Genomic DNA, 24,357 nt, shown 5'->3' with positions numbered 1-24,357 from the left:
ACTCCTCAGAATCCAGCCATTTCAGTTGTATTTACTTTGGATCTGATCAATGCCTCTCCTCCCAGCAGAACCCATATCCCAAACTCACAGATTTTGGAAACATCCTCCTGCTGAACTCCCACGAATGCACCTATTTTAGGACTAGAAAAATGCTGCCTCCTTGCTTACCATATTAGTTAGGGCTGAGAAGAAACCACTCTGGTGCTCCTCTTCCTTATCTTTGTATTGCCTGAACAAAAAAGAATAAGGATGAAGCTTCAGAGTTAGGAATGGATCTAGGATTATTTTATCTAAATCCCTATGAGACAGTCTTATCTGATAAGGATATAGGACAGAGAAAGCTTCAACATTCACTCTCAGAGTTAAGCTAAGTTGCTTCCTTGGGCATTAAAATGGACTAGCAAAGCTCACATGGCCATTTATTGTGTCTTTAGTACAGGAATCTGATCACACATAATGCAACATGCAAAGAAAATTAGTCCTTTTTTTGGGGGGTGGGGAAGGGGGAAAGAAAGAGCTAAGCAAGACAGGCCATAGTCTCAGACAGCTTTTGTCAGAATGAAGTAAATTGGGTGGGTGAGGTTTTTTCCTGCTTTACTCTAATAATTTACCCTTGTTAAATACATTTACATGATTTGCTGACCTTGCAAATCATCTGTGAACTTACAGTATCAGACCTTCAAAGAAATTCAAACATTTTTCTGGATACTTTGAGAATCCTGCTACACAAAAGTGCTGGGTTGCTCAGGTGAAATTGCTGTAAGTTTACAACTTTTTCTGAAGCGCTTTTTTCTTAGGAAAACTCACACATTTTATGCTGTTCCTTACAAATCAGAGGCTGGGAACATGCTACCCCTACCTGCTGGCTTTCTGGCCTTTCTTAAGATGCTGTTAGTGCCCTCCACCATTTGCAGGAGCATCCATCTTAATTATCTCTGCTCTGGCATGTGGATAGTCCTGGACACATTTGGTTGGTTTAGATCTTGCTTCATTTAAATCAGTTTTTCTGACAGAGAAGTACTCAGTAAATCATTTCTCTTTTCACTTGGGACTAAAATTTTACACAAGGTTCATACAGACATAAAACCCACGCTAGTCAAAACATACAATAGGTATCTTCCCCTACAGCAAGACCTCTCCTGGAGCACATCAGCACAGCTGCTACAGATGCATTTACGCTTGCAATGACAGCAACAACTGAGCTGAAGTACCTTGAAGCATAAGACTATTCTCTGCCCCTAGGTACATCACAGCTGTTAGGTGATAAATAAGTGCTTTCACACACACAAAAGTTTTGTGGAAATGTACAGGAACTATCATGCATTGAAAACCAAAAGACAATTAGGTTTTACCTGTTATATTCTGATAAAGCCTGGGCAATTACAAGTCCCATCCCCTGAAAAAAAAAAAAACAACCAAACAAACATTAAAAAAATAATCTTAACATTACAAATCTCAGTGCATGAAATCACACTCTGAGCACACATAGCAGTGCTGCCCCCACTTCCCCCAAGATAACCTAGCTATGCTATGAATTCTTCTTATGCTATGAAGAATTTCCCCTGAAGCTGTCTGAACCATTAAGACGTGCTAGGGTGCAAAAACGTTATCCAAAAATCAAGATACAAGAATTTAAAAGCTGAATACCTAATTACTAAGTTCAACAGAGAACATTTACTCTCCTTGGACCAGCAGACAGAGCTTACTCACTCAAGAAGCCTCAATAAAGCTACAAGAACTTCAGAAGAAAGCTGCTGTCTGAGGAAAGACAGAATTTAAACAAAAGGCCAAAACCAGTCGTAATCTTTTCAGCTCTTGCAAACAGCCTCAATCGTGCCATGGCTACTGACCATCCCTTCTGTCAAGCTAATTTAACTAACTCAGAACTTCTCACCCTTCAGTCAGCACAGAGATTACCTTTCACTTCATACCTAAAAACAAGCTTTTAAGTCCAGAGCTCACACAGCTCATAGCATGCTGCCCCTTTCCATCCAGGCCTGGATACAAACCTGATGCAGTGGCTACAGCCCACAATATTTTGCCAGACTCTCGACAGGTAACAAGTGTCCACTGAGCTACAAGAGGTGACTTGTGGACTGGTAAAATCAGATGACACAGAACTGGAAATGAGATCTTCTTTGGCATAAGCTATCTTGTGTCTCTTTGGCACATGACAGCAGTTAATCATATAGTTCATTCATAAATGTATAATAGATCAACTTCAGCACGTTCCTTGCTACCTGGCTTTTTAACCACTCCCACCAGGTAACTGGTGATCAAACTGTCCAAATCATGAGCTGCCCAACCTATTTTTCAAGCATGCATTAGGGCAGAAATTCACTACATGTAAGTGATTCTCTACACTGTTCCTAAACCTTCTTTCTACTCAAGACCTGAGTACTGAATTCATTACACTAACACCACAGGAGAAAGAGCATCCCCAGCAGCGCAGAGGAATCAAGTCAGATACTCACATTGAGTGTGGCCTCGTCATCTACAATGGAGAGCTTCACAATGTAGGGATTCACTGACTGCTCAGCATTGGAGAAGGAGGAGGAAAGAAAACTGGGTTTAAGTTCAGCCTCAGGAAAAAAAACACTATTATTTTTCCAAGCTTATGCAATCACCTCTGAAGAATATCTCCTGTCCTATAAAGCAGAATGCACACAAAGAAACAGGAGTCACAACACACACCAAGGTTGCTTTGCCTGGGACACTTCTTTACTGGATCAGCCAGGCAGCCTTCTTGATTTTACTGAGATGAGAGGAAGCTTCTGCTCCTCCACTGGCTCATCTGTCAGCCTCAAAAGTGGAGCAGCTGTCCTGCAAGTCTGTTATCTGTGACACACACACTGTTATGCAGCAGGAACAAGCAGTGAAGCTGGGACTGAACACTGGCGTTCTGGTATCTCCCTTCTGCAACACCTTGCAAAGATTGCTTTGAGGAAGGAGGACCCAGGAAGGCATGACGATGTCACAGACTCATCTCCTGCTGCGTTAGAGATCAACACTTTAACAGTTTACACCACTGAGAGCTACAAGTCTCTGAAGAATATAAATTCCTTGAATTTAAACAAGGCACACAGGCTCCAATCTATAAAAATAAGTCCTAGCAATTTAGGAAGCACTTTAGATTACCAACATACACTTGATTTCCCTGGTTTATGTGTGTCAGCCCAAAACTAATGAAGTTGATTTCGACACAGGACAGAGCAGAAAGGGCTTTACCTATGCATGAAGTCCAAAATGGATGGGAAGAATCAAACACAAAGCGTGTATCAGCTGCAGCCTTACAAGTTACAGTTATCCAATTGATTTGCCCACAGCTTGACAGCAAGTTAAAAATTAAAGGTGATCAGAAAACAACCCATTCACGATTTTTTGATGATTTGGGAGGATCAGGCTTTCTCTTTGGTTCAGAAAAGAAACTGATCAGAACAGAGCAGAGCTCAGCCAGTCTGTCAGCCCGGCTCCAGCAGCACACAGCCCTCTCTGCTGTCTCAGAAAGACAGAGGACTCACACAGATCCCATCTGCGCACAAAGCACGCACAGACATTTCCTTGAGGCTGGAGTAGAGGCTCCTATTGAGTAACAATATATGATCCTCTCTGTACAGCCATGCTCCCCCTTCAGAAATTAAATTTAGTCAGTGTCAGTAAAGCAGAAGCAAGCTTCACATATTTTTAATTAAATACAGATTAAAACCCATCCTCACAAATACATCTCTAGCTTTGTGAATTTCAGTCGCTCTCTCACTCTCCTTATACAACAGGGAGAACCTCTCACACCTCAGCTCTCACACAGAAGAGAGAGGCCAGCCTGTGACTCACCACCAAAAAAAGTCATGGGGCTTTTCCAGGGCAGCAGGGCTATGCTGGATTAGAGGCTGCAGGGTTATCCAATGCCCCAAATGCAGGAAAGAAGCAAACTGTGAGATACTACACTGACCAACAGCACCAGGCTGCCCTGAGACCTACATAGGTCTACGGGAGGGGGTATGGGTTCTCTGTCATGTACAGCCCATGAACAACTCATCGTGCTCCCATTGCCCTTGACTTTCCAAGATGCATGCTCCACGTCTCCTGCTTCTTGGCAGCAAGATGCCATCACTGTGTGGCTGACAGGGTCACAAAGCTGGCCTGGCCTGCTACAGATCTCTGCCCTCTCTCTTTTCACAAATGCTGTTGCTGTATCTGCAGAAGTCCATTTAACAATTCCTGTCCGAAGTACTGCATTCCTCTGACACACTCTGTGCCTCCTTTAGGCTTCCCAAAGTATAAGCAGCAGGCAGATGACTAACCAGCACAATCCACACCCCATATTTCTCTATATGGGACAAGGCAGTTTCTAGTGCCTTTCAGTGTACAAGCCTGTACCAGTGTGATGAGATACTTCCTGTGACGCCCACGGGGCATGTAGATTGCTCCTGCCCCTCCCTGAGGGCCAACAGTTCCAGTTACTGTCTGTGAGCATTGGTCTGAACATCTACAGTAAGCATCAGCTAGCAAGTTGTGCAAGCACCCCTACCACACACCCTGACAGCTTCCCTGTTCTAATCCTGCTGGTTCAGAGCCCAGCTCCCCTCTCACTGGGAATCACAGCAGAAGTTTTAGAAGTCTGAGCTGCACCCGCCACTCCACAACATGCAGAAACATGCAACAGCCTTAAAAAGTGGTTGATAAGCATTTTGAAAGCTTCAAAGTGTTTCAGTGAAGTAGTTACACAAACTTAGAAATAGCTTTTCCCTCCACCTGCTTCCAGAAAGAGCTCAAAAATATGATTCCTGGCTCTCCAGAGAACACGGGTCTTTTCCCATCACTGCCATCTGATAACAAACACTATATAGCATGAGGGTCTTTTTCTCAGTGATGGGGTACCTGGGAATACTCAGCATGTCCTCCACAAACCACCCACCATTAGATGCCAACAATCTCTTAGAAACGAAGGTGTAAGGAAGGTGGAAGCTGCAGGGGGAGATCATTACCAGGTAATTTTTAAAGCCATCCCCAGGTGAGACATGCCACACAAAGTGAGCATTATCTGAAGCAGCACACAGGGCTGGCAGAGGGATCTCTCCTGCATGCCCCCTCTGCCTCTGACACAAACCTATGGGAAACAATTTTTCTGGTAGGAAAAGAAAGCAAGGAAAAAAAAAACCTGAGCTGGCCATGTATAATCCCTGGTTAGGTGCTTATCTTATCTTCACATCTGTAACACAAACGAAGGCCAGAGTCCACTCGATTATCCCTCCCAAGACTTTTCCCTGAGCGCTCATTAGGGATGATTCAAGCAGCTTTGCTGCCAGCCCTGATGAGGCCATCTCCTCTGCCGGCAGGCCATCTTGCAGGGAATTGGAGCTTGAATAATTACCCTTTTTGTTACAGAGATTCATTTACAATTATTTCACTTGTGTGAGACTTTTTTTTTTTTAAAAAAAAAAAAAGATCATTCTCTGGCTCTTCCACTTTCTACGTGTCTCTCCAGCACCTGTAGCTGACAGTATCACGGAGAGGTGAGTGCACATAACGGGCACGAGGGGATGGTGGATACGTTATATTCTGCCAGGCCAGCACACAAAGGGGAAGAAAAACCCAACATGTTTTGACTAATTTCTTTCAGCTCTGCCTAGCAAAAGATATGATATGCAATTCCAGCAGTTTGAACATGATGCAAAGACATTTATTTCCACCTAGGTGTTATCAAGGAATCTAACTCTTTGAAAGTCACTACTTGATTTTATGTTTTAACTTGCTATTCCAGTCGCCATCCTTTAAAACACTGAGAAAGTGATCAAATACTCCTCCTCACAGCATTTTCTCTGTTTGGCAGCCTTTTGTGTACTCAGCTTCACCATTTTCCTGATACAGGCGATTATTTAGTTACTCTTATGTTTCTCCTTAGTATATGTTTACCCTAGTACCAAGGTAAAAATACTGTCTCTGAAATCAGGACTAGGATTAAAATACCCATGAAGTATAGCTGAAGACATGAGTAAGCATATACTTGTAACAACTTTTCAAAATGTTTAGGTTTCAGATCAGGGACATCCCCTTAAACCTCCATGTAAAGACACAACAATAACTTTTACTCCTAGAACAGAAGCTAACAAGCAAGTCAGGATCTCAGCTACAGTGAAAACACAGACAGAATTTCTGGGAATTTCAAGGCCGACTACAAAATTCACATCCCAAAAACATGAAAGAACATCCTGATGCAAAACCCACTGGCATTCACATTAATGACAGACAAAATCATAGTCACCTAATGAATTTTCAGCCTAATTAGATTTTCTTAAGCAACTGGAAACACAATTTAGCAACCACTGAAGTTCAGGACAAAAGAGAACCTACCAACTGCAGCAGTTAACTAAAAAGAGAACTCTAAAGGATTTGAGGCATGAAAGTATGCTACAATACACTGAGAACCAGGCAACCACCAAACTGACTCTAAGGGCCAAAGAACAGCAAATGAAAGCAGCTACTCTACTTAAGGACAAAGATTATGACTGCATTACTACAGGCTTTGCTTGCAGGCTGCTTACAAAGGGCAGTGTCAAGCAGCCATCATAAAACCTTTCTTCAAGTTGCTTTCAGCCTTGCCAGGAGAGCTACTCAAGCTGAAACTCCCCCTGCTACACATTTGCCGCAGGTCGGTTTGAACTTGTTTTAAACATCAACACAATTTCTCTTGGGTGCCCAGTTTGAAGACCTCCAGGACAACGTTATCCAAAGAACTCAACCCCAACTCAATGCTCAACAGAAAGCTACTGCAAAGAGCAGAGGGCTCTTTCTTCTGTAATTCAGGATTCTAATGACATTCTCAGGAATGAGAAATTAGCAGGGATTACTTTGAGACTCTGTGTAGCTCCTGTCTTTGCCTATTCTCTAGGTCTATTCTTAATTCAAAACAAGATCTCTGATAAAACCAGGTAGGTTTTGGAGCCTGCCTCCTCTCAGTAATTCTGTTGAGGAGGGGGTATTTCAGCACTTCCCCATTTTTTGCCAATTTAAGTATATTAAGATATTCCTCATTATGGGAAAAAAAAGATTGAGCATTAAAGCATCTTGCCTCATGCAAAGAAAAAACAACATGAGGTGGGTTTTTGACACTTGAAACGTTTCTTTTTCAAGGTGATGAATAACAGGGGGAAAAATGGGAACATACCACAAAGTAGCACAACCAGTTCAGAAAAAGGAAGATGAATAAAGTTTCGCAGAGATGAATTAGTCAAAGAGATAGAGACAGGCTTCTCTTGGAAATACTAGCTGTGATGTTTCAGTTCACTCTTTGGTCACAGCTTCACCATCTCTTCTGGGGATGTGCGCTCTTTCAGCCTGCTAGTCGGGGCCTGAATCACACATTCAGTCTGAAGTCCAAGATGACTGACAGCTCATTTTACTTTGGACATTATGTATAACCACACAGTCACATGCACAGGAGCAAACACGCAAGTTTGGCACACCAGTAACTCATCTAAGAGGACCTTCCTCAGAATGCTTTCACGAAGGAGTTGCAAATCCCCTGGGTAAGTTTCTTTCATGTTTGCCCAAAATGAGCATGTAGGAATATCATGATTATACTCATATGTCAGAGATAGACACAGTTAGCATAATACCATTGCCTTGCAAAGCTTCTGCAGCTCCATGCTGATACCCTAATAATCATTACAGTGTGCACTGCTAAAAACTGTACTGTACTGCCTTAACAATCCAGAGGACAGTGTAAATTCATAAAGCAGAGAGAAATGAGGTTGCTGTTATCCAGAAGAATACCTACCTCATACTTTCTGTAGTTGACCAGCAAGGCAAGGAGGACAACAGCATCATAGCCATGTTCCCTGCGACTGAGCGGGCTGGACAGGATCTGGAATAAATAATCACACTGTTCTGGTCAGGCCTGCTTCAGGAAGCTTGTGGTGGCTCTCCGACAGCGCGTGGCCGTGAAACGTACGCGTAAGGGCGAACTATGTGCTAACTGAAAGAGGATATTTAAGGTTGAGGGAGTGTTGATGCTTCCAAGGAATTCTGCACACAGAGCTTATTTATCACAGAGGACACACATAGGCTTTCTGGGTATAAAAGACAACTAAATTTCTCAAGAGCTCTGGGCAGTATCTCAGTGCATCACCAACATTATCTGTGCAAGCTGTCTGGGTTTCCTGAAGACCAGTTCCACTTCTAGAAAGTATAATTTATCAAATAGCAGCAAAAAACATCAATATATCCAGACTGCCTTCTGCAAAAAGTGCCTCTGATACAGGAATTCTCCATGAAATTAGCCCAGAAATCTGTTCAGCTTCTATCTATGCACAAATGTCTCAAGTGAAAATACTTTAAATACTTGGTAGTGACTAAAAACAGCAGCTTAGAGTAAGAAGGAGACAGCACTTTAAAAAAATAAAGTCTGTGTGACTGAGCTATGAATGGAACCAACACACAGTAGCAATACTGCACTGAAAGAGCTGAAAAGCAGACACATCACTGAAAGCTCTCAGACAGAAGAAGAGCCGCTGCAGTAGAAGGAAGAACCCTTACCTGTAAAATAGCTTCAAATATGCTGTTAATCATCACATACTCCAGGATGGTGTTCTGGCTAATGTTATCTGTCACCTGAGTACAAACACAAATTTTAAAATCTCACCCAAAGCCTCCCATGATGCTGGAACTGCCTCTGGCACACTCTGGGAACAGACACTTCTACTACCAGATGGACACATTTATCCAGAATCTCACACTTAGTCAGCAAGACAAGGTGTGAGTAGCACTAGAGCTAGACATGAAGTACAAGAAATCTGTCCTGCCTCCCACCCCTCCCTCCGGCAAGAAGCACTACTAAGAGTTCCCCCTTTCCTGTACAGATTGGCATTTTACACAGCTTCATGACAAAAGCCATCAGCAGCCGAAGCAGGCTGCTACACAGGAGGCAGAGAATTAAAAAAACAGAGTGCATATGCTCCACTGAGCACTTTCCCATCATAAACAAGGCAGGGGAGACCTCCCCCACACTCAATTATGGCTTATCACAGCCAGAATACTTCACAGATGACCATCTCCAAGAGATGCTGAGTGGCCACTTGTACCAGCTTCCTCATTCTTCACATCACCACCGCTCTTGTTTACTTCCACACTTACTGCCTTTCCTCAACCCCTCTCCTCTGCTCTCTGTCCATTTATCTATCATCTGCCCTAAAAAACCCAACTGACTTCTGCCCTAGTTGGCACCTATTTTATGCAGTAACAAAGGTCCACTGGTCTGTATTAACACCGTGGTTACAGCAGCAAGGCACATTCTGGGGTGACCAGAGTTCTCATTCACAATTTCTTTCCCCTTCTTAAGTTTCAAACTGCAGCATTCTGCTCAAGTTTTGAGACAGTTCCATCCCTCAAGACGTGGCTCATGTAAGCCTCTGAGTTATAATACAGCTGGCATTTACTTACCGTCACCAAGCAGAGAAGTAGCTTCAGACACAAGCTTTTGAGGCTTTCAGAACCTTCTGCACAGAGGAGCGAGTCCAAACTCTCCATCAGATTCTAAAGAACAATCACATAATTTTAAACCAGTATTTAAAATTATCTTAAATGTTTGTTATAAAAAGCTTCTTGGGAGATGCAAATACAAAAGCACTGACTATAAAGCCATGTTATTCCAGAATCAATAACTGTTACACAGGCCATACTCACACTACTGGTTCTCAGCACTCTTTTGTGTTAACTACATTTTAATGACTGAAGATATAACACCATAAGCATTTTCCAAGAGCTTTCTCTAGATGCATAAGAGATTTATATACATATAACAATAGGTTTTCTTCAGAAAGTAATTCTGAGCTCTACAAATATTATCTTCCTTTCTCTTGGAAGACAGTAATAGGAGTGCTTTTTTTTTTTCAATATTCCATTTTACTTACAGGCACTGTGGGATTTTTTCTAAGCAGCCCACCTCTGATTTAACAGCACACGTATTAGTTATGATTAAAAATAGATACTATATAGCTGTTTGACAGATATTCATAAATAATTGCTTCCCAACTACTAAGTTACAGCTAATAGTTATTCTTAAAGGAAAAATGGAGTCCTGATAGGCAAGTTACTATGTAATATTTTCCCTTAATGTACTACTATTTGTAGAGAGAAAAAAATTACTGCTTTTTGTAGAGAAATGAAAGACACAACAGGAATATTCAGCTTTACCACTGATTGCTTTGTCATCTCCCCAAACTCAACATCTTTACTGCAAAGTGGATCAAATACGTTTAAAGAGGTACATGTGCTGATGGAAACCTGAGAACTCAGGATTTGACCATCAGCTGAAATGGAAGAACACAGGATTTGTCCATCAGCTGAAAATTAACCCCAAGGTATGATGCTCAATACTAGGTACTAACGGCCTGTGACAGACTTTTCTGACCATAAGATCTCTTCACCACACCGACTGCACAGAACTAAAGGAGAAGAAAGAAAAGCCCCCTGCTATATTAGTAACAAACATGGGGACCCCAAGTGTCTTTGTGCCACTAACAAGTATAGGACTTCAGGACAGCTGTTTACAAATCACTGCCACTGCAAGGCAGCTGCTGTGCCAGCTGTTTCTGTGCAGTGCCAGGGCCTTACCTTCATGCACAGCTCTGCCTTATCGAAACCCACAAGCATGTTGATGATGTCAAACCCAGAAGTGGATTTGTTCTTCTGATGGACACCCCGAATCAATGCACACAAAGTCTGCAAAGGGGAAAAAAAATAAATCAGAGGGTAAGATGCAAGGCAACAGGTACAACTCAATAGCAAAACCCACCCTAAGACCTACTCCTATCACTGGCAAAGCACAGATATTTAATTGAATGCCCCCAGCCTGGAAGCCATACATTTTCTCTCACCTCTCGTCCACATTTTTTGTTACTAAGAAGGATCTTGGGTGCTGAAAACTCAAAAATATTAGAGAAGAGCAGATTTGTCCATATTTTTCCTGTTTTTTCACCTCCTCATTTCACAGCACTCCGAGGAAAGGAAATGTTACTGCTGCTTCTGTCTCAGACCCAGTTTGTACCAGACAGGGCCACAACCTTTGAAAAATAGCTAAACATGGCTTTACAGCAAAAACACTGACCAGGAAACTGCAAGGGAGCAGCAGCATCCAGTATATAGATAGAGATGCCTTAGAACCTTCCAGAGTAATTTATTTCAATCATGCCAAAACATACAACATCCAACAACAGTTTATCACGTTATACCTGTCCATACAGTAGATGCTTTTGCTACAGAGAGTGCAGACTTCTGTTTGGCTACCACACTGCCAGACCAAAAAACTCTTTGTCAAAGAGGAAAAAATGTCTCCAGGCTGTTGGGTGGCTGAAGTTTCCTACCTCACCCTGAGGCTCCAAGAACCTCCCCACTAAATATAATCTGCTCCACCTTTCTTGTTGCAGGCACCAGACTGCTGATTCACAGAGAGTCCTTGGACACCACTTGACTGATAGAGGTATCAGTACACTGTGCTTCCAGCAGACACTCTGGAAAAAACTATGGACAGCAAATGTCTCCTTTGCCCCAGAAGAGGGAAATGTCTGTGGTGACTTTTGTCAGGTCTGTGAAAAGGGGAATGCAGAGGAATATAACCACTGCAGTGTTAGACTCCAGCTTAAATTCACCTGTGAGAAGTAATTAGTTTCAGAAAATGTAAAGCTGGAGGAGACTGGCAAACCTCACAGAACCAGCAGACCTCCAGAACTGTACAGAGGCCAAAGGGTAATCCTTTTTTTCATTACTGTCAGAGACAGGACACTGGGCCAAACAAACCTTTGGCCGCTGGGCTCATGCTCAAGAAACGACCGCTTAAATACGTTTGGGCTTCAGAACCACTTTCCACTTGAATAAATTCTGACTGAGGGAATGCTCTCCAACTCAAGCTCAGGATATGTTACCTGGTTCCTATTTACACTCACACAGCTCAATTCCAGGCTTCAGCCCTGGCCTAAGTTTCACCAAAAGCCTGAATACAAATTTGGGAATTCAGGGCCGTGCTAGACTTTCTACGTAGCTGTAACTACAATATTAAATAACATCCTTTCAATCTAATTTAAAAAAATTAAAATAATATAAAATTATATGCCAGAGCAGTAAATATTCTGTTCTAAATCAGCTTTTCCCAGCCTACTGCCTCTTCAATGTATCCAACAGATGAATTCTCCAAACCTGAAATTCATATCCTGTATTACCACAGCTGAGACAAATGCATTCACCAAACTGTGTGAATCACCCTGGGAGCTAGTAACATCAAACATCTAGACTGAGGAGGGGAGTCTCCCACACAAGACATGGGACAGCATAGCTTTGGCCAGGAGCAACCTGCAGGAAAATGTCTCTTAATTCTAGGTGACAATTCTTCACAGCTTCCAATTAAGAAGAGTCCAGTAGCAGCAGTCCCTTGTATGAATTTCACACTAACTTCTCCAGAGTGCTACCTCATCTTCCTATCCATATGGAAATTCACATGAGGTTGAAATGAGGGCGAACAGGAGAAAGTAGAATATAGACAAAGCTACACAGAGTACTCTTGAGCCCCCAAACTGACAACCTGCCATGTGAACAAGCTCCTCTTGCCCCTGCCCCCCCACCGCCATCTGCTTCATCCTGCATCACCAAATCCTCTCCAATTCTGAAACAAGCTATTGTTCTTCACAGACTAAAGAGACTAGGAATGCTTGTAACCTCCACAGACAATAAGCAGCAACTGCTCTGCAGATATCACTTCTGCTCAGAAGCCAAGAAACAAGCACGAGATGTTTGCTACCAGGAGCAAATACACTGCCTCCTCAGAAGCAAAGACAGCATCCCCTATTTCTCAGTGCAGTACCTGTAATGCATTGACCACTCTGATTGGGTGCTCCTCACCCAGCGCCTGGATGCAGTGCTGAAACAAGCAGTTGATGTTATCTTTTATCTTCATTAACTCCTCCCCATCCAGTGCTTCCAGCTTGCCTTCTAGATATTCCAAGTTGACCTGTCAGGTTAAGAAGCAGTTCATGCACGTTACACAACCAGTGACACCTTGGAGACATTGCACTGGCAGTCTGCCACTTCACAGACAGAACAGCAGCAGCAAGTCAGATGATGTTCAATTCCCATTACCTTCATGAGAAACAGCTCCTCCCAAAACCTAGGGTTGCATTTACTGGGGTCCTCTGTCTGAAAGGAAAAGGAACAGCCATGAAAGCCAACAATCAGCAGCCCTTCAGGCAGAATTTAAAGAAAATTATTGTAATGAGCAGCTCAGAGTCAACATCATCCCACTAGATGACCAAGTGGTCTCCCAGTAAAGAATTCTGTCTACACAGCTTCCCAGATACAGAAGGACAAACTGAAGCAGTTCTCACTTGAAATGCCTCTGAGTTATTTTCTGGATTATTTTTTTATAAATACTTGAAAAGCTGTGACTTCCCACAGATCACAAATTGTCCTGGTAGAAAACAAGACAAGGTGACATTAAGGAAGAGAGCAGAACAAAGCTCTGCATCACAGCAGGAGAGCCTGAAGTGTGTGCCTACACTGTGCAGTCCTTACCTTAGGCAAAGAATGCACCGTGCAGAACCCTCAGCACAAACTAAACCAAGAAAATTAAGCACAAGGCTTAGAAAAAGAAGAGATGCTCAAGTCCTTACCGTGAAAATCTCATCATACATTAAAACAACTTTCTCCTTCAATGGCTTCTTGGAGGCTGAAGATTTCCGGAGCAACCCACCTTTCTTCTCTGTCTGGGCCATGCTGTATCCCCTGAAGGTACAGACAGAAAAGCATAAGAAAACTTGAACTTTTCTTCAAGGCATATCTGCCCTGCCTCAGCCATGAAAGACTTTTTCACTGCACTGAAATACTCGTGGTCCCTCACAAGCTGAAAGTAGGGGCTTTAATAACTATAGCAGATAAGAAATCAGATCAAAGGTCCCATCTAGTCCTATACCCACTTTCAAAGAAAGATACAAAAGCCCAGACACAGGCAGATACAGAATAAGCTCCTTATGGATAAATTTTCTTAATTCTTCTCTGCTAGAAACAGATTCATGATCCCAGACCAGTGCAGTTTACATCTAGAAAAGCATGCAATCTTTTAATGTCACTGCATGAACTGTGATACTCGTTATCAAATGGATACCCAGTCCTTTTTGACGCCAGTCAGACCTCAAAGTCATCTTGTAACAAAAAAATACTCCTTGAAACTATTTGAAAAAGGCTTCTCTTATCTGTTTAATTTGGTGCCTACCACAGCACTTCAAATATTTCTGCACTCTGAGGCGGCATCCAATACTAGGAAACATTTGGCTGCAAGGTCTCCCTAAAGCATTCCTGCCACCCTTGCCCATCCCTGCCTTGGCACCTTGGCATCCCTCGGCTGCACCAGCTGCTCTGCGAATCAAGCCAGAGAAGAACCCCAGCCTCAGAAGCATGACATGAGCTTCAGTTTGGGGAGAAGAATGGGAGAGCACAGGGGAGAAGTTTTGCAGTTTTTTTGTTCTTAAAACCAGATTAATTTCCTGATCTATTTGACAGCAAAGGGGTTTCTAGAAACACAAACAGGTTTTACTGTAATTAATTGGTGCCTCATGCTTGCTGGTTATCCTATTAAATGAAAAAAAGAAGTATCATTATTACAAAATGAGCCGTTACAAGTAACGGGCAGAGCTGCAGCCCTGAACCTCCTGTGCCAGTCAGCCCATTCCAGGGGCTGAGAGTCAGAAGGTACCACTTGCTGCGCACTCTCAGCCTCGCGCCTGACACCACAAAGCACACCACCACTCTGACCTTGCAAATACATATTTATCTGCAACCACAGATTCTCCTGGCAAGCCTCACAGCTTTAGCACTGCTCTAACCTCCATCGCTGCACGGCTCTGTCAGCAGAGGCACTCAGCAGAAAGGGAAAGCCATCCCTTCACGCATCCCTCAGCTCCCAACCTTTCTCCCACACCTCCAAAGGTAATTACACACACAGCAGCAGCATACCTCAGGCAGGGGCTTGGTTTAAGTCATGCTCCAGAAAAACATGGGCAGGCTCTTGAGGTAGCTGCACTCAGCCATGCTAAATTATGCATAGAGAGGTAAGTTCACTGCAGTCAGCATCCAAGACCCCAGAGTGTTCTGAGCCAGCAGCCATGGAGACAGCTTTGGATTTAGCCTCCACCCCAGACTGCCTGAACCCCTTCCACAACCACAGCACATGTAGATCTGTCTTTCCCTCAAAGACCAAATTCCAGCAGCTACTGAATGCCAGTTCCAGATCTCTTCTACACACACTGCAGACAGCTTTTGGCTGTCAAAGCACAACCGTGTTCTCAACTAAGGCTCCCAGGTGTCCATCCCTTCAGCCATAAATCTCAGGATAACATCTTTGGGCCTGGAGAAGGAAAGCTTCTGCAGAAGACCATGCTCCATGTGCGACAAGAAGGAGCTTTGCCTGGATGGGAAAGCAGAGGGTAGGACAGGGAGTAGCTGATCTCACACTTGAAAAGCTGAGGTCTATACGAAAGGCAGAGAGGTGCTGTCTTTCTATCAGAAAGCTGCCTGGATAAGGGCTGGTGTGTGCGCTGGGGTGAGACTGGGAACAGCCCCATGTGACACGTCAACAGAAGAAAGACTCCTGTAAATACCAAAATTACTCCTGTAGCCTAGTAGGTCTATGTATCCAATTAAGATGGAAAAAGGTTTCAGACTAACAAATGAAAAAGAAAACATTATTCAATCATCTTGATAGCTTTGCTTTTACAGACTTTGCATTATTTTTAAACTGTCATGGGAAATAAGACATTATTCTAATTAGAAGCATAATTGGAAACAGAGAGAAATCTATTAAAAACCAAATCAAGAACGATGTCACTTTTAGCCTAGCAATACAAATCTTACCCAAGATTGCACAAAACAATTTCCCAACTAGAATTTTAAGTTTCTGAACCTAAAGCGGCCACCGGCCCCGGCATACAAACACACCCATCAGCGTGCTTCTAATTGAATTACAGCTAATGAAGCCCAGTGTCAAAGCTAATAAACTAACTCTCAGTGCTTCTAGGTCAGCGTTCTCACATCAACTGTGTATGCGAATGGGAAGGGATCAATATACTCTGCTCAGTCCCTGAACTTGGAGAGCTGCATTTTAACGCTCTTCCTGCATTTCCCAAAAGACAGCACAATCTAAATCCCACAAGGCACCAAGGCTGGATGCTGGGTGAGCATCAGAGGGCTCCCACGATCATGTGAAAATTCCAGTCTCTGTCAAAATGGGACTTGGGATTCACATTCTCTGAACCAAAGCTGCGCAGAGCACATACAAAGACAACTGCTAGAGGCAAGGATTAAATAATGTTCTTGTTTATAATTTGCTACTCTACAAACGAGCATATGGAGGAGCAAGGGGGGAAAAGCAAAAGTCGCCTTTCATGCCAGCGCTTTATTAGGCTGTGCATGTTTCACGACCTACGATGATCAGGCTGTACAAATGGCTTTTTCTTTTCACTTTATCCAATTACATTTTCTAGATGTCATAAAGACAGGAACAGGAAGCTGCATTTTGCTAATGGGGACCTTCTAGCTAGCTGCAGAAAAACAACAGTTAAATGCACAAAACATGTATAAGTAAGTTGTAGAGGTGTCAGATAATCAGGACGCTGTGACAGCTTATGAAAACCACGACACCAAATCTAGTCAACAATTATCCTTTAAGCACATCACATTTTAAAAGCATCAGTGCATTTTCCACATCGTAGGTTCAAACAGATAATTTATTCTGTCAATAGGTCGGTCCCATTAACACATGCTGCTGAGTGAATCCTGCACAGGAGAGCTGCCCCTCAGGCCCAAGGGATGCACAGGCATGTGCATTTTTAGAACAGCAAGTACTTGGCTGTGCAGCAGAAGATCTAAGATGCTTCATCTGAAACTAAAAGAAACCTCGACAGAGCACAGGTCTTGGCAGCTCAAAGGCAGGAAGATAAAAAGCCTTGGCAGACAGAAGTTCAAGCAGATTCTTGCTTTATCTATCATCAACCCTGGGATCAGCTGATCCAGTGGGGAAGAAAGGGATGAGCACACCCAACCATCCACCTCCTTTCCATTTCAATCCAGGACTCACAGCAGAGATTCCAAGCACACATGTGACATTCTGACGAACACAACTCTGTGAGCCTTTTGTTAGAATATCCACAGGAAAAGTTAACCTGTCATTTTAAGTCATGCACATAGGAAACTGTGGCTGCTCCACACTGCCACTCAGCTCCTGTACAGACTTATTATCATTCCACAGATCACCTTGTAACAGCAAAAATACTACTGCAGCGAACAGAACACTAATGCACATCTACCCTGTAACGACATCAGCATCCAAAACCTGTAACTTCTGTAATCTTGCATGCAGCCCATCAAGTTGTATTTTGCATTTAATTGCCACAGCTAACAAACCTGAGCATTTAAATATTTCAGTCACTGTCTGCACCACCAATTGCCTGTACCTGGGACCCAGCGTGATCACGCTTTGCCTTTCAAGGCAGTTTTGCAAGTACATCGCTCAGGTCCAAAGGAAAGTTGCTCAAAAATTATCTCAATCATGCAAGAGACAGGGATGAAGCCCTGCCTAAAAGTTAACCTACCACTTTTCATAAGCAATGCCTCATAAGTCAAGTAGTCAACAAACTCTTCAGTGAAGTTCCAGGAAAATCTTACACTTAATCCATGTCATGAATCTACAGAGTCAATACTGGGCCTGAGCACCAGTGAGTTAAACTACAGGTCCCAGCAGTCATCCATCGCTGGACGCAATAGGCAATCTGCACCCAGCACAAGAGTTTATGAATCCCAACACACAGACAGCACCTTGACCCAGTTTGAGCTACAGTGTTAAAAGCCCAGGGACCACCCAGCAGCAGCCTGGCAGACCACTAGTGAAAACAGAGAGAGGAAGAACACGTTGGGCTAGATTTTGTCCATCATGACCAAATTCCTGCTATATTCCTTTCTGCAGCTTCTTCTCAGTTATGGTTTGTGCTGGTACATCCACACTGCTTTTATATTTCATCCATTCTTTACAACCTTGTTTGTGTATTGCCCATTGGAATGAAAACTGCTCAGCCTGTACCTTCCTCCACAACTGCACAGCTCCCAGCCCAGCACCACAGGAAGCCATAACACAGCACACAAGCCTTGGATCCCTCTGGCAGAATTTCCAGGTGCCTCCATGCAGTACATCATGAGAAACACATTAGAGGGTGTGCTCATGACAAAAACCCCCACACATCCTACTTCTCTTTCTGCAGTACTGAGGAACATAACACACAGCACAGTCCCCATCTACGCATTTTTACCAGCAGGTCCTCCCATCCCACTTGGAGCAGCAGGGATGTACGTGCTTCTACACAGCACAACCTAAAGTTACACCACTACTGACCTATTCTTCCCCACTTGAAAACCAAGAAAAGCAGCTTCCCAATGCAGATACGGAGAGCCTCTCACTACACCTGCTTTAGCAATGATATGAAACAATAACATCTAAGCTATATTTTTAACACTTCATCCATAATTGCCTTTCATTTCTATCTGTCCACTTAAAGTAACACCCAATCCATCAACTTCACACCATCAACTAGTTAAGCTTCTTCCTGTCAAGCCCATCCAGACAAGCGTCACATGCTTCCACCTCCATCTGTTCACACCATTTTCCCCAATTAATTTTTTCATTTCATCACGCTTCCTCCCCATATTCCTGGCTACAACATCCAGCTCTCTCGTGTCACAAAGTCTCGTTGGGGTTCCGCTTTTCAAGCCCTTCAGAATCCATCCCACCTAGTTTACTGTGAAATATTCCACACTGCCTCTATGCTCCCACCTGAAAGCTCCTGCCACTTGGACACCTTTTCAGATGTCTCCCTTCTGAAGAAAAACACTCTCCCTGTAACCTTCCCCTGCCCTTTTCCCATGGCTTCCGCTGTCGGTGTGGATTCAAGGCCCATGCTGAATACAGCACAGCTGCATGACCTTGGCTCCGACTTCTGAGGAAGCTCCTATGTTCTAAGAAACTGCAGAGTAGAGCCATGCCAAGATAAGAAAGGTAGAGCAGCAGAGAAGTAACATTTTTTGAGACATGAACCACGAGCGGCACAAGCACTCAGGAAGAAAAACACGAATATAAAAAGGTGTTAAGATTCTAAAACAACAACAAAAATCCAGCAGGGAGCCTGAATATAGCAACTCAGCAACTTCGAGCAATAGAGGCTGACCCTTCCCCTCCTCAGGGACGTCTGCATGGCTGGTGTGTCCGCAGGGGTGGCGAGCAGATGAATACTTGGCCGAGCAGCTCATTAAAGCCTCACTGTTTCTTTTGTGCATGCTAGACAATAACTCTTTAACATTTTGATGTTGTATATACCCTGCCTGCAGTCTCTCTGCACACAGCAAAAAGTGCCCTTGGTGACACAGACAGAGGATTACACTATTATTACTGGAAAGGCAAAGCGATGTCCTTTTCCCCCCGCTGAAATTCCTGTCACACTTCCTACTAGAGCTCAAACAGCTGGTGAACTGCAATCACCGCATATCGCAACGATCCAAATTATCTTATTGCTTTGCATATTCCACCCACCTGCTCTGCCCAAATTGGCTCTCATCGCACATTCAGATCACAGTATCTGCTTAAGAGCAAACTTTCTGACAGCAAGGTACGCAACAGGGTTTTGACTGAGGCCACAAGCTTGCTTATGTAGCAAGCTGCCCCTGCCTTCAGTAGAAGAAACACACCGAGTTCCCACTCCTTTACCACTGTTCACTGCTCCCCTTTGCTCTGCCGGTCCAAGCGCTTGTAGGACTGTGAGGTAAGCCAGATAATTAGAATGATCAACGATAAAAGAACGGGCCCTGCTTGCTCTTATTCTAGGAAGGCATCTTGAACTCAAACCCTTTCAGCTGCCAGCTGACGCTGCGGCCCAGGAGCAGCTGCACCAGCAGAGCCAGGCATTGGGCAACTCCAGGCACCTTCGAGGCCTCCTCGGGGAAGACAGCACTCGCTGCACGGCACCCAGGGGCCCACGCTCAGCCAGCGCAGTGGTAAGGCCACGTTACTGGCAATGGTAACTCAACGTTACTGGCAACGGCATCGCTCCAGCCAGCCAGGGAAAGGACCCGCAACTTCTGCGGCGACCGGCTCGTGTAGAGCTGCTCCCCAGGCCCCAAGTTTCCAGGAGGTGGCCGGAGGTCGCGCAGGGCATGGGGCGGAGGGGGGGGGGGGGGCGGCTGGCACAGCCCAGGGGCACCGGCCCGCGAGAGAGGCGGCGGCGAGGCGGGCTTCGGTCCGCCCGGCCCCGAGCCCCCGGCACGGCGCTGCCAGCACCGGCTGCCCAAAGGCCGGGGACAGGCTGCCCAGCACCCCCGAGAGCGGCACCTGCGGGACGCCTCGGCACGGCGGGCCCCGCCGCTGGCCAGGAGACGGCTCCCAGCGAGGCCCCTCGCGGGGGACAGCGTCCCCGCCCCGCTGAGAGCCCCCGGGGCGGCAGAGCCCCCCAGCTACCAGTGCCGCCGACCCGCCCCCAGGCCCGGGCCGCGGCTGGGGAGGGGCGGCAGGGGGCGTGGCCCGGCCCCGGGGGTGGGGGGGCCGCACCGCCCCGATCCCCCGAACTTACCTGCGGGCGAGCCGTTCCCCTTCCCAATGCGCAAGCGCTGCCGGCCGCGCTGCGCATGCGCGCCTAGGGGTTCGGCGCCGCGCGGTCCTAGCGCCGCCGGCATTCGGTGCGGGGGGGGGGCACGGGGGTTGTGCTGTCAGTGCCGGGCTTCGCCGCCCGCCGGTTCCCGGGGCAGCCCCGGCTCCCGGCGGCAGCCGCAGGCGGGGCGGGCAAGGGCAGCGGCAGGGAGACTCCTCCCAGGGTCGGACGGAGCTCGCCACTCCCTGGGGGGACCGACACACCCACCCCACCGGTAGCAAATGGCCCCTCCGCCTGCGAAGCTACCCAGTCCGCCCCCGGGCCGCGGCCCCGCCGCCCTCCCCGCAGCGGCGACGGAAGTAGGAGCGGGGCGGCCGGGGCCGGCGCGGCGCGGCTCCGCCCGGAAGCCCGCCGCCTCGTGATTGCGCAGGGCCGCTTCTCGCCCAGCCCGGCTGAGCCGCCAGCGGCCCGACCCCGGCGGAGGGGCGCCCCGGCAGGCAGCCGCCTCCGCAGGTACGGGCCGCGGGGTCCCGGCGGGAGGGGCGTGCCGCGGGTGCCTGGGGAGGCGGGGCGGCGGGGAGCCCCCTCGGGCGGGGGTGGGTGTCCGGGGGTACATCGCGGGGGGTTGGCGCCCGCGGAAGCGGCTGGCCGGGGGAGGGGGTGCCCGGTCGGAGGGTCTCTGGAGACCCTGGGGAGCGGGAGGCAACGGGAGGTGCCGGTGGGGACGACGCGGCTCCGTGGCAGCAGGAGCTCCGTGCCCCTGCTCAGCCTGGTGCATGCTCTCGGTGTGCAGGGCGGCCGCCCCACCATGAAGCGGGCCGGGATGCTGCGGCAGGTCTCCGACTTCAGCGACTTCAGCCGCGGGCACTGGCTGCAGGAGCTGCTGTGCCAGGTAGAGGAGCCCAGCCACGTCCAGCTCAGCCCCGATGGGCAGCACCTTTTGGTCCTAAAGAAGAACCGGCCACCCCCTCTACCTCGGGTGGTGGCCTTCCAGCGTCATGGCATCGGAGGAGCCGACCTGGAGAGGAACTGGCAGCCGCCCCAGCCCGCTCTTGTGGGACTGCTCTTCCTGCAGAGCCCTGTGGCATTGGGCTCCTGGGCGCTGGCCCTTGTGTGGGAGCACGGCCGGACCGAGGTCTGGCACTTTGTGGTGGCCATGGGCTGGCAGCTGCTGCAGACGCTGGAGCTCTGCCAAGGTGCCCGGGCCCGAATCGTCTCTGTGTGCAGCCAGGGAGCCAGCCTGGTGTGGTGTGAGGAGAGGCCGCCCCTGGATGCTCACTCGGACATGAGCAAGTGTGCCTTCAGGTACTGCGTCTGCACCCGGGCTCTGGAGATGGGGGAGCAAGGCGTGTGGCTGGGTGCTGTGAAAATAGTCCTGCACAACAGCCCCGAGTACCAGGTCCTGGCCTCCCCTCAGCACATCTTCCTGGTGCCTGCCACTGGCAGCTTTGCCACCACTTCCAAATTCCTCCTCATCTGGCATCCCGAGAAGGCAAAGCTCACCATCACAGCCCCCTCTGCAGGCTTCATCCACAGTAAGGTGCTGCGCTCCAGCAACGAGTCAGACTTCAGGAAGCTCCTGCTTGGCTCTGTGGGTCTTCTCTCAGGTTTGGCACCTCTGGACATTCACACTTCTGCTGTGTCCAACAGTGGGGGTTTGCTGCTGGTGAGCACGCAGGGTGCTGTGAACATGGTGGAGCCAGATGGGACACAGAGGCATATCTTTGACCTGGAGGGAGGTCCCTTTGACCAAGGAAATCCTGTCCAGCTGAAGACCTTCGGCAGCATCCTGGCCTGCCTGCTGGCTGGGGTCCTGTACCTCATCGACCAAAGCAGTGGGAGACTCATAGAAAAGAAAATCCTGAGCATGAAAGAGGTACATGTCCTGGAGTCATCGGGAGAGGAGGACAGCATCCAGCTCCTCACTCATACTGGCATCTACAGCTTTAGCTTCTCCAAACCTGAGGACAACAGCAGGTCTGAGCCATGCCTAGTGGAGATGGTGTTCGAGGAGGCCTGCCGGTACTACCAGAGGAGAAGCCTCAGCAGCTCCAAGCTAACAGTGGAGAAGTTGAAGAAAGGTGGTGCATTTCAGGCTCCCATAGCCCTCACTGCCATCCTGCAGCACAGCCTCCACCAGAAGCAGAAGCCAGCCCGAGGTCTCCAAGACACTTATGCCAAGCTGTTGAGCACAATGAGCCTGGAGCTGCAGAGCTACATGAGCCTGGAGCTCCTCAAGACCTGTGTGGTGTGTGCCCCAGAGAGTGAGGTAGAGAGCTACTGCGAGGAACTGGTGGAGCAGGAGGTCAGTCGTGTTCTGCATTCGGACATGGACAAGGACAACTTGGCCTACCTGAACTCTGTCTTTGCCTCCTTCCCCAAGGCTGCCTGGAAAGCCACAAGGAGCTGCCTGCAGCTGCAGCAGAACAGGGACGGCCTTTTGGTAGCCAGGGCCACCCCAGAGGTATGGAAGAAGGTCCTGGGAGGGCCACAGCAGGAGGATGTGGGTCAGAATGGGGTGGTCCCACTCTTCGAGCTCATCTGCGCCTCCTTCCTGAAGTTCAAACCCAAGTGGCTGCCCAGTTTTGTGGAGCTGACCCAGCAGTACGTTAGCGTCTCTTGGGCTTACAGCAGCAAGGAGGGACCAGAGGGCCGGGTGCCACTGTACAAGAGAGCTCTGGGAGTCCTGGCCAGGAAGAACAAGCGCAGTGAGGCAGATAAGGAGATGGAGCTTGAACTGCTGCTCTGCAGCAAGAGGCCTAAGGCTGTGCTGCAAGCTCTGCACCTTCTCATCTGCCTGAAGCAGTGGCAGCGGGTGGTGGAGGTGGCAGAGAAGTTCTGCAAGCTCAGCCCCTTGCTTAACAAGGAGATATTCACCACACTGCTGGCAGAGTTTGCCCAGCACCGGGAGCTGGACCCTTATCTGGACACACTGTGGCCGCTGTGCCCTGCTGACCTCACTGCCTCAGACATCCTCACCGTGGTCCTGCAGCACCTCCCTTGCTCCCAGGAGGACCCAGTGCCCTTCTCCAGCGAGGGGAACCAGCTGACTGTAGGCTTGCTCAAGCCGCTGCTGCAAAGGGTTGTACATCGTCCCTGTGTCCAGGACGAGATGTACTCAGATGCCTTGCAGAGCCCCACCTTTCCCCCTCCCACCCCACCTCGAGAGCACAAGACCCCCTCAAAAGCCACGGCTGATAATGCCCCTCAGCTCCCCACAGCAAGGACTTCCTCCCCCTCGGCCCTGGGACAGGGTGACGCTGCGTGAAGCGGGGAAGCCTTGGGTGCACAAGGATGGGAAAGCTGCATCCACCCCAGGAAATCCTGCCCTGCCTGGCAGTACTGGAGCCTGCTCCTTTCTGAAGCCTCCCTGCAACAGCATCTCAGAGAATTTGCTGGTGGCTGTGGCTGGGGGGCTGGTCTGAAGCCAGGGCAGGCTTTCTGGCTATTTCTAGCAAGTGCAATTGCGTGTGGCCCAGTGGAGGAACAAATGCTGGGTGCCTGTGCGGCTGAAAGCGCTGGCTGCACTGCAGGGCTACGGAACTGCTCCCTGCCCAAAGCACTTTGTTTTCAGTTTGCTTGGCTCTTCATAACTTCACTTTTACTTCCCTGATCCTTTAGGAGTGGTGGTGGTGGAGCGGTGGGCAGGAACACAGTCTTTCCCCCTCATCCTCTGCTCCATGGGTTGGGTGGT

General features: G+C 47.5%; 2 protein-coding genes across 2 annotated transcripts in view; one reads left to right on the top strand and one right to left on the bottom strand.

Moving 5' to 3' along the window:
• Positions 1–20,658, bottom strand: part of ARMH3 (armadillo like helical domain containing 3) — a 126,913-nt gene extending 106,255 nt beyond the window's left edge. Inside the window, exons 1-11 of the mRNA XM_084265144.1 lie at positions 20,646–20,658; positions 13,656–13,767; positions 13,126–13,182; positions 12,851–12,997; positions 10,612–10,719; positions 9,439–9,531; positions 8,536–8,610; positions 7,778–7,864; positions 2,475–2,531; positions 1,353–1,396; positions 169–229 (exon numbers count right to left, since the gene is read on the bottom strand). Of these exons, the coding sequence (XP_084121270.1) occupies positions 169–229; positions 1,353–1,396; positions 2,475–2,531; positions 7,778–7,864; positions 8,536–8,610; positions 9,439–9,531; positions 10,612–10,719; positions 12,851–12,997; positions 13,126–13,182; positions 13,656–13,757 (831 nt within the window). The 5' untranslated portion in view covers positions 13,758–13,767; positions 20,646–20,658. The remainder of the gene's footprint in view (positions 1–168; positions 230–1,352; positions 1,397–2,474; positions 2,532–7,777; positions 7,865–8,535; positions 8,611–9,438; positions 9,532–10,611; positions 10,720–12,850; positions 12,998–13,125; positions 13,183–13,655; positions 13,768–20,645) is intronic.
• An 813-nt stretch (positions 20,659–21,471) lies between these two features.
• HPS6 (HPS6 biogenesis of lysosomal organelles complex 2 subunit 3) lies at positions 21,472–24,298 on the top strand (the record flags this gene model as incomplete). Its single annotated transcript, XM_084264820.1, has 1 exon — positions 21,472–24,298. One exon carries the CDS (start codon positions 21,472–21,474, stop codon positions 23,929–23,931), a length of 2,460 nt encoding a protein of 819 aa, XP_084120946.1. The 3' UTR covers positions 23,932–24,298.
• Between the last annotated feature and the right edge of the window lie 59 nt (positions 24,299–24,357).

This window comes from Gallinula chloropus, assembly GCF_964237585.1.
Source record: "Gallinula chloropus genome assembly, chromosome: 5".
NCBI classification, from domain to species: Eukaryota; Metazoa; Chordata; class Aves; order Gruiformes; family Rallidae; genus Gallinula; species Gallinula chloropus.
This window is presented reverse-complemented; position numbering and strand designations above follow the sequence as displayed.